The sequence below is a fragment of the Pteropus medius genome, unplaced genomic scaffold (assembly GCF_902729225.1).
Source record: "Pteropus medius unplaced genomic scaffold, Ma_sr-lr_union100, whole genome shotgun sequence".
NCBI classification, from domain to species: Eukaryota; Metazoa; Chordata; class Mammalia; order Chiroptera; family Pteropodidae; genus Pteropus; species Pteropus medius.
In genome coordinates this window covers 648,274-659,031 of record NW_024344241.1, presented here as the reverse complement: position 1 = coordinate 659,031, position 10,758 = coordinate 648,274, and the positions used below count along the sequence as shown (strand labels likewise).

The 10,758-nt window shown below is 31.4% G+C and overlaps 1 protein-coding gene across 1 annotated transcript in view; it reads right to left on the bottom strand.

Moving 5' to 3' along the window:
• Positions 1–248: 248 nt before the first annotated feature.
• LOC120607731 (uncharacterized) overlaps positions 249–10,758 on the bottom strand; it is a 223,827-nt gene continuing 213,317 nt past the window's right edge. The window contains exons 18-19 of the mRNA XM_039869492.1: positions 767–926; positions 249–308 (exon numbers count right to left, since the gene is read on the bottom strand). Of these exons, the coding sequence (XP_039725426.1) occupies positions 249–308; positions 767–926 (220 nt within the window). The remainder of the gene's footprint in view (positions 309–766; positions 927–10,758) is intronic.

Below are 10,758 nucleotides of genomic sequence, written 5' to 3'. Positions count from 1 at the left end.
AATGTGTTAATTAATTAATTAATTTAATTGACAGTATATGTTAAGTTGATTTTGCATGAATCATACTGAGTTTTAGATATCTTTGGAACTTCCATCTGAAAATATCAGGTAGGCAGCTGCATTATGTTAGTTAGAGATTCAGAAAGAAAGTGTAGCCCTAAAATACATATTTGATAATCTTCAGCAGAATGAAAGACAAAGTTTGAAAAGAGGTTCACCAAAACACGTGTATAGAGTAAGAAGAGGAATTAACTAAGAACCTTGAAAAACTCTAACACAGAAGAGGCTGATAGAGCCAATGAAGAAGTCTATAAAGAAAATTACAGAATGAGAAAAGAAATCAAGAGGACTAACAGAGACATTAAAGGGGAAAGCAGAAATAATATCCCCTTCCTCCTGTTCACTCAAAGTTACATTAAAGCCAGCAAGTTTGTCATGTGTGGGAGCTCTGTTACTAGCTTCTTTTATATTCTTCACAACCCTTGTGTAGTTTTGCACAATATATATAGCACAAACGTCAATAAATATTTTGATAAGGAAATGATAGTGCTAAATTATAAGAATCATCTGCTTATGTCTCCTCATTTCAATTAATAAGAAAAATTGATATACAGTTTCATTGCAAGATTTGTTTAGTCGTGGTAGTCAAATACAATATTAAATAGCTTCAAGAACCATGTGAGAAAATTCAACAACTTGCTGCTATGCTAACAGAATGAATTTCTTTTGTGCAGTCGAAAAACAAATATACTTCAAAACAACTCACCTTCCTTCTTTCACCATTGATTCCTCGCCATTGCTCAGAACGTTTCACTATGTAACTTAATTCCTGATTGGAAATCTCCGAATCATATGGTATAAAAAACTTAGTTTCTTCACTGTGAATGCGCTGAAATGCATCTAATATCCAAGAATCACTGTGCAATCTAAGAACAAAATCATCTGTTATGTGTTTTTTTCCCCAAGATATTATTTACTTTTTTCAAAAATATTTGTTTCTTTTTATCAGTTTATATTTATTTAGTTCATTATTCTCATTTCTTTTCCAGAAATTATTTGATTAAGATTCCAGAAATTATTTAATAATTTCTTCCACTAAGTATTACAATCCAACAACAGTTTTTTTTTTACAGTTATTTCTGAAAAGCCTATTTCTGGTTTCTGTTGGCAAAGTAATAGACTGTAGAAAACTGAGAACTATTTGGTCATTAATTTTTATTTTGAATAACCAGATTAGTTCACATGTGAGGGATTTTTCAAAGGAAGTTTAAATTGTGATTTATTCTTCCTTAGTGAGTTGGTTTTAGTGCACTATAACAGAATCCCCACTGGACCATCTCAGTCAGCACAGAGGTTTTGTTTGGTTGGTTATTTTCCAATGCGAATAATAAGTAGGTCAATTCAGAAAATCACCTAACCTGATGAACTACTTATTTAATCTTTTCCCCCTTTTCAAAACAAATACAAATATTACTCTTGGCTCACCATGTATACCTGGAACTAGTTTAAGAAACACAGAGCTATGTCACTCAATAGTCTGTAGGCAGATCAAGAACCCTAATGTATTAGTGTCAATAAACTACCCAGAAGAAGTAAGATTTTACAAAATTTCCAATATATAAATTAGACTATTAAGATAGTTAAGCATCACATTGAAGTGCCTCTCTACATAAAGTGGAAAATTGTATTTTATTTTAATGATCAGGATAACTATATTTTGCTTTAAATAGGCTAGATAATTAAAACTAAAATTTATTAATTTTCTGTCATAATAGCAGTAAATTTCGCATCCATTGCATTATCTAACCTTACATTAATTCTGTCTTTTACATATCAATACAGTAAAATAAAAAATGTTAGTCTTACTGTTTTTAAGTTACAGAGGCAGAGCCAACTCCAAAGAGTATTTCATTCCATCCTCTGAATCTTCAGTGAAAATAATTGATACAACATATATCTTCCATTAGCAACCTCTGTCTTGATTTTTTGATCCTACCCATCGAATAAGATCAATGTGTCTTTTCCCCCAATTATTTTGCATTCATCACAGAGTGGAAATAAAAACAAAACTACCACCTAGCATCACTGACAGCCCAAGATAGACCATCTGGCTTGATGTCATCTAGAAATACAACTACTAGTCTTACTGTGCTTTGAGATTCTAGGTCGGCCATTTGAATGATTTGCTAGTTGCACTGTTAAAAAAGAACTAGTCTTTACCATTCTGTTAAGCGTGTTTAATGCAACATTCATCTTTTTCTTTTAATGGTGGTAAGATTTAATGTAGTGAAATTACTGTCAATTTGCTGCCATAAACATTTTCTATATGAAGATTTTAAGTGCAGGATTATCAACAATGCAATTAGCTTTGAATTAATTAGGAATCAGAGTCCTGTTTCTGCTAGCTTCTGTTTCTTTTGCCCAGAAAATGTCTGTCTTCCCTTTATATCTCCTTCATTCTGTGTGAAAGAATAATTATGTAAACATCCAAGCTGGGATCTACAGGATGGCAAACAAATGTTTTAACAGAGAACAAAATGGCACATTGGAATATGGAAAGCTGTACAAAGATTAATTGCATTTTAGTTTTAATTTTAAATATTTTTTGCATTTTAGTGGAATTTTCCAGTGAAAAACTTCGTGATAGGTTGTTAATGAGTCAACTTACCAAATTTTATTAGTTTTAAGCACATTTTCCAGCTCAAGAAAGCCAGCTTATACAAACAAAAAGAAAATCATCTATGGTTGAGTATGTAAAATTAAGAAAAATAAATTGAATGTTGATAACTTTGTAATTCATTTGATAATATAATCAGGTAAGGGTTATAGCATTTATCCAAAAGTGAATTTAAATAACTTTTTGGATATTTAAATAGAGTACACTGATCAAAGTTGGTGCATATCTATTGAACTTTCACTTTTCTGGTTCTCTTTAGAAAATTAAAAAGTCCAACTAAATGTTAGGAAAATTTCTATAAAGATAAACAATATAAAAATGGTTCTGACTTCATAAATAAATTGGACATTGGTAAACATTGATAAGAGAGAGCAATAGACTATTCTTTCTATATGTACAAAATTAGAGTCATTCAATAAATATTATTTAAACTTTCCATGACCATATTTAGTTATGAAAGTTTGTTATTTTCAAATGAGTCAGAAATGACATAGATATACATGCATTTTCATGTATTTTCTGACATTTTAGGTGTGTTTCTATAAATATTATTGAATTATATACAATTGAAAACATTGGATCACATTCAAAGAGAGAAGAGAAAGAGGAAAACAAAATAAAAAATTAATAATTAGTGAATCTAGGAGAATTATAGGTTCATGTACTATATTTGAGAATTTTTGTAAGTTCGAGTATTTCTAAATATAAAACTAAAGTCTTCTGATATTCTATTGAAATATACATCAATATATGTTGAAATTTGCAAATTTAGATTTCTTTTAACAATGTAACTATTCAATATGTCTAAAAACTTTACATATTTAAATTATTTTTTCAAAATGTAATTAAAAAAGAACCTACATTTTACCTGTCCATAAAGGCTTAGGCATTATTGCTTGTAGAAATAGGTCACATATCATGCCACTGGTTTAGATGATGGCCAATAAAACAAAGTAATTTACAAAGTCCTCTGCCCTGTGTCCTACATTTGAAGCAATTCATTGCTTGGTGAGTGGCAGAAGCTATTATGTTTGGTTCACATCTGAATGTGGGTCATTTACAGAAATCTAGCATGTGACATTTCTTTTAAAGCTAAAAAGGACAAGTGTGAACATTTAGTTAATATAGTATTTTAAGGGTCATGAAAAAGATGGAATCTATAACTTTAGCTCAATGCAAAAATATATTAAAATGAAGAAGGATCAAATATGATTGCTTATTTCTAACTCCAAAAGTTACACATAAGCTAGCCGTGTGGCTTTATGCATATAGTCATCGAAGTGTTTATGAATTATGTTGAAAAATTACTTATCTACTGGTATAATTACATTAGAATGCTGCATATAAATAGTCAAGCTTCTTTTAGCTTGACCAATATACGTTTGTCATTCTTATTTTTCAATGTTAAAATTTACATATTATTTACCTAAATTATGAACACCATAGATGGCATTGAAGTTTTAAATGGATGGAGAAAAATTTTTGTGTTTTTGTTTTTGTTTTTGTTTTTGTTTTGGCTTTCTAGAAACCCTTGAGAACTCTCTATTCTGTTTAATGGTAATTGAAATTCAAATGGCTTTGTTTTGAAATTGTACTAAATGGAGGAAAAGGGAAAAGGAAAAGGAAGAGAAAGAAAATAAATAAGAAAAAATAATTTTGGAAAAAGAAATTCAGAAAATAAAAATGTGCCTATAATGAGAAATAGACAAGAACTCTACCCCCATTTCCAAAAACAGTCTTATCATAAGTTTCTAGTGATAAGTATCTATCCTTCAATACATGTGTAGCCTTATGTTTATGAGGAGAAAATTGTTATTTTAATTTATTCCTCATTAATGAATTTATTCAGTCAACAAACATTCACATATACCTACCACATGCCAAGTACTTGGTACATGCAGCCAGTAGAAGAAGGAATAGATGAGAATTCAGGAAGAGAGTGGAGAGGGGCTTGCATGGGGCCTTGAAGCTAATGGGAAGATGGCAGAGTGGTGAGGAGAGCACAGAGTATATTAATGTAATATCATCTGGAGAAGGCAAGGTTCAGATCAGTAGAACTCTTATTGTAAAAGCATAGGAATCCATTATATGGATTTAAGGCAAAAAGTGATATATATATTTTTTTTAATTAAAAAATCATTCTGGTTATAGTAAGGAGAATAGATTAAAAGGGGCACGAGTTGGAAGGCTAATGTTACAGTAAGTCACAGGAAGAGTTAGGGCATATTGGACAAGGAATAGAGTCTACGGATACCATGAGATAAATAAGTTCAAGAGCTAAGGAACTGCCAGAACCTGGAGAAGGTGGACATATAGGGTAAGGGAAAGGAGGGATCTAAGGATCACTCTTGGGGTTCTTTCTTCCTTCCATCATTCTCTTTTTCCCCTCCTCCCTTCTTTCTTTCTTCCTCCCCTTTTCCTTCCTTTCTTTTCTTTCTTTCTTTATTTTCTTTCTTTCTTTCTTTCTTTCTTTCTTTCTTTCTTTCTTTCTTTCTTTCTTTCTTTCTTTCTTTCTTTCTTTCTCTCTCTCTCTCTCTCTCTCTCTCTCTCTCTCTCTCTCTCTCTCTTTCTTTCTTTCTTTCTTTCTCTTCCTTCCTTCCTTCCTTCCTTCCTTCCTTCCTTCCTTATCTCTCTCTCTCTCTCTTTCTTTTTCTTTCTTTCTTTCCCTTCTTTCTCTCTTTCTTTTCCTTCTCTTTCCCTCCATAACTAGATTAATGATCTTGGCATTTACTGAGATAGAGAACCCTAAATAAAGAGGAAATTTGAAGAAGACAATAAATTTCTTTTTAGAATGTCAATTTTAAGTCCTTTTGACATATATTGGGAGTTTTCAAAGTTATTTAAAAGTTCTAGTTGTTTAACTAAATTCATGTTTACCTTGAAAGAACTAAATTTTAGAACTAAACTTAGTTGCCTAAATTACAAATCTGTTAGAAATATACTATTTAAATCAATTAATTAATTCCCAAGCAAAAAAATCAAAGTTTTATACTTGATTTTACTATTCATGTTTTAAAGATAAGAAAACACAGTCATAAATGTGAAGCTATTGCCAAAGGACATGCAGCTAGTAAGTGACGGAGCCAAGATTCAAGCCAGGCCTAACTGCCTTCAACCCAACTATGGAACCACCAGGTCATACTCATTCATTAGGTGAAAATTAACCATGAATGTGAATTTTGAGTAATCTTGTTTTTAAAAATTAAGAAATATGATACACAAGTAATGTTTTATTGTTTGGAGTTGCAAAGACTGCATAAAAATATTATCTGAGCCACTGGCCTACTGCACGACTTAGGCAAATTACTTAAAGTCACTAAGGCTTGGTTTCTCCATCTATGAAAAAGAGATGATATCAATGGGTCCTGAATTGCAGATTTGTTGTGAAGATTAAGTGAAGTAATCCATATACTATAGTCGAACCAGGCTTGGGTACATAGTAGGTGCTCAGGCAAAGGCAGAAATAACAAAAATTACTATTCAGTAACCAAAATTAAAATATTAAAAACCCTCTATGGAGTCTTTAGTATGCCAGTTTACATAGCTTATGGTGGAAGTTTTTTTGAACCTGTACTTGGAGATTCTGAAATGGTTGTGAGAGCCAATAATATATTAGGGTTAAGAGTCTGTTTTTTTCTAATGGCCACAACAATCAGTTTTATATTCCCATATGAGTACTGACTCAGATTATGTATATGGATTGATTTTATTAAGGAAATCCAAGCTAGAAAGGATAAGGTGAACCGGAAAAACTGTGGTAATCTTTTCTAAAATCGAGCTCATCTGTGAAGTCTCATCACTGGGAAAGCACGGGGCTAATAAGAGGTCCTAGTCTTATGACCAGTGCCCGCGCCAAAGGTGGTGTTCAAGCACTTAACCCAGACTAAAGGCTGAAGCACCTTCCATCATTTGTGCCATTGCAGAATGACAACTCCTTTGCAAATGTGACCAAGGTCACTAGGAACTCATCTGCTGTTTTGAGCATCTAAGCATGCCTCGTATTAGACTACTTCCAGATCATTATAGAGAAAAGACTTCCTGAGGAGGGTAGAGCCATCAATGGAGATTGGGGGATAGTGGAACTGAGATTTGGAAATACCAAGTCAGAGAAGAGAACTGGCAAGAATGGAGTTAGAGAGTGCTCTGCATCTATAATGTGTTTATCACCTCCCCAGTGCCTAAATAGTTTGCATTTCCCCAGCTATGTATAGCATTTTGACTCTTTTAAACTCCCTCCATATTGCAATGCAATTTTTTTTTAAATTGGCTGTTGCCAAAGAATTTAAACAAAAAATCTATTCTGATCACTTTGATAAGTCAAATTAACACATGTAAGAGCTGTGCATATAACTTTTCACACTTTTTCATTATTTTCCAGTTGAGAACTCAAAATGAAAAACACTTGGGAACTAGTGTTATTTGAACATAGAGTCTATGAGCCATATTTTATTTGAAAAAGAAGGTGCATCATTAAGAAAATGTATTATTTTATTTATTCATGTTTTTAATTCAACAAATACTGATTGTATATCTATTGTGTTCTAGCCATTTTTCTAGAGAAGAGAATGGTGAATCTTAGAGTCAACAACCTTGTCCTTTGTCCCCAGTGCACTTTCATGTTATTTTGCTACTGTATTTCTTTTTAATTCTGACTTGACTATTTAAGTAACATTTAAAATACATGGTTCAAAAGTTTGACATCATTTTATGCACATATAATCTTCATTGGCTTGTGGCAGCAAGCCACAATAGGTGTGCTTTTTGTTTGATTATTTGTACAATTGTTTTAGTGATAAGCATGATGAAATTCTTCAGGAAGAGTTTTATAGATTATACATAATGCTGACAGAGAGGTGGGGATCAATACTGGCTCATGTGCATTAACTATGCCGTCAGATGCAAGTACTCACATGGAAGTAGAAAAGGCAATTTCTCATCTCATTGTGGCCTAAAACAAGCTCAAGTCAGGGATTTGGACTCTTCCAATAAGACTATGTCATCCAGTTACACATACATTCTTGACACCTGCTTGTCATTGGTTAAAACTCACATGCCAACAAGTTTGGGATAAAAATAAAAGTTCCAGTAGATTATTTTAGTTTCTTTTATCCTAGAAGTATTGCAAGCAGGCTAATTTACCAAAAGCTAATTCATCAAAAGCTAATTCATCAAAGTGACCAATTAACAATTTAGACTTAACTGGCCAGCTTTAATTTTCTTTTTTTGAGAGAACATAATGTCAAGGAATATTCAGTTTATCTCTGACTCAGTTTCATGCAGCTACAGATGAGGATAATTGAGGTAAAAATAGATTTCTCTATTTGCTGAAGAAAATATGAAAGATGTATATAGCATAAACTCAACAGCCCACATGAGAGAGCTTAAGATCTGAGGAACAGAGAGGGGATACTAACGGACTTTTGGCAAGTGAAAGATCAGTGAATTTATCTGTTCCCACAGCAATAAGCTATTTCGGTTACAATCATTTACTTTACTGGAGTTGACACAATGTAACATCCAAAACTTTTAAATATTCATATACCTATATGAGTATATCATAATGTGTATAGTCCATAACTGCCTGTCGAGCCTAGAGTGCGCATAACTAGGTGACAATTTCCAAGGGGATGAAAATTGTTTAGCTATATATTAATGAGACTTTTTTAATAATTTTTTCTCTACATGACAAATAATATTTTGCCTTAGTATCCTTGCAAAGGAGATTGATTTATAAAGTAGAAAATCTTTGATTATCTTATACATATTCCCTGGACAATGAATATGCTCATAACATTCTCATCAAAATCTGCCTTTAAATTATTTTCATCTAAATTAATTTTCCTAAGTAATAAATGACAGCAGCTAAAACTTATAAGGCTATTTGGAACTATTAAGTCAATGATTAAGAAGACATCAGCACCCCCAAAACTAATTAACTCTAGTACCAGTCTTTTAGATTTGTGTACAGCTTCCAGGAACAGAAAAGTTTAAACAAATCAGACATTTAAACTGTGATTTTTTATTTTCTACATGTTATAAAGAAATATGTAAGCAGCCTCTAGATCTTTTGGACTATTCAGATAAAGAATTTAGAGTTAAAAGATCCATATAACATCAACAGAAGCTTTACTCAAAAAGGTTATGAAGAATGCTGCAAAGCCAAACATGAATAAAATACCATGAGAGGTATAGACGGTCCTCACAGATTTTCTTTATGCCAGTGCCTATAGATGGCCATATATACAAGTCTGGTAAAAAGGTAAATGTTTTCAAAGAAGCTCTAGAAAAAAGAAGCTCTGTTTATCATACTGAAAACATAGGTCGAAAAATTAAAAATACTTAAATTAAAACTAAGACAAAATGGAAAAGAGTTAATATTTAAAAATAACACCAATGTAAAGAACAGACAAGTAAAAGATTAAAGATTACCTCATTTAGATCTTGACACTATCCTTGACATATTAGATGACTTCTACATAGCTTATATAAGTTCAATGAAAAAAATTCAAACTTTCTAAAAATAGAAGTAAACAGTTATAAAATTTCTGAATGAGAAAACATATTTTTAAAGAGATAGTTTATCAAGTCAGACTTATAGATACAGAGAATAAACTGATTGTTGCCAGATTGAAGGGAGGTTGGGGGGCTGGGTGAAAAAGGTGAAGGTATTAAGAAGCACAAATTGATAGTTACGAAATAGTTGCAGGGATGTAAAGTACAACATAGAGAATATAATCAATAATATTGTAATAACTAAGTATAGTGCCAAGTGGGTACTAGATTAACTGGGGCAATCACTTTTAAATTATATAAATATCTAATCACTATGCAGTTCACCTGAAACTAATATAAAAAATAATGAATATCAACTGGAATTGAAAAATAAAAATAATAAAAATTACATTTAAAATGTAATTATCACATGGAGAAAATATCTTTTAAAAATATAACAGATTAATATGTATTTATATATTATATAATTCAATAAGAAAAACATTTGAGTACTCTATAGAAAGGCAAAAGGACATTTAAAATGCAATTCACGAAGAGGAAATACAAATGGAATGACAAGCACATTAAGAATGTTTAGTTAGTAGTAAACAAAGAAATACACACTTAGAAAAGAATGAGAATTCATTTCTTATATTAGATTATAAAAGCTTAACACATGATGTGAACATGGTTTGGTAAGTTCCCTCATTCATTGCTACGAAAGAATAAATCCATATAACATCTCTAGAAAACAATTTTGCAACAGTTACTAAGTGTCTTAGAAATATCATACTTTGAACCAGTATTTCTGGGTGTCTAAGACATTATTCAAAGAATGCTTTAAAATATGAAAAGCCCTTGAGTTAAGTTGTTCATCAGAATTATTTATAAGATTAACAAAAATGAAAATCTATTTCCAAGACTAAAGAAATATTTAAATATTTTATACTGTTTCTGTAGTATAAAATATTACATGAGCATTAAATATTCATGAAATAAGTAAAGAATATGAAAACATTATATAATATTGTTTAAAATTGACAGATGAAGTTATACTTACAGTATAATTTCAACTTTGTTAAAATAAATTTACCAAAAGATTAACAATGTTTCATTTATTGGTATTTTTTAATTTAACTTTTGATTCTTTTCTATAGTTTTGATTGTTTCTAAATAATACCTATTCTTCTTATGATAAGGAAAAATCATTTTAAAATTTCATTTTTAAAACCTATAAAATCCAGTCCAAATAATTACACCCAGCTCACCTACTACAGCTACAGGAGTTAGATTTTCTCTAGTAGAAACCTTTCAGCAAGAAATTACTCAGGCTCTTAGAGGAATGAGATCAAATCAGCCAAACTCAATAGTGTCCAATCTGGAGCTTGCACAGCCAGTCCCCATAATGTGGAGTTTCCAGTGCCCAGAGCTAGACAAAATTGTATATTAACAGCCTGCACAACAGACTTCCTCTCCTTTGTACTCCTTTAATGCTAGCCATATTATCACATGTTTTCACAGCAACTGATCAACAGAGCCCAGAAAGAGGTAGGATTGTTGCTTTATCATGTGGATTAAAAATGCTAACC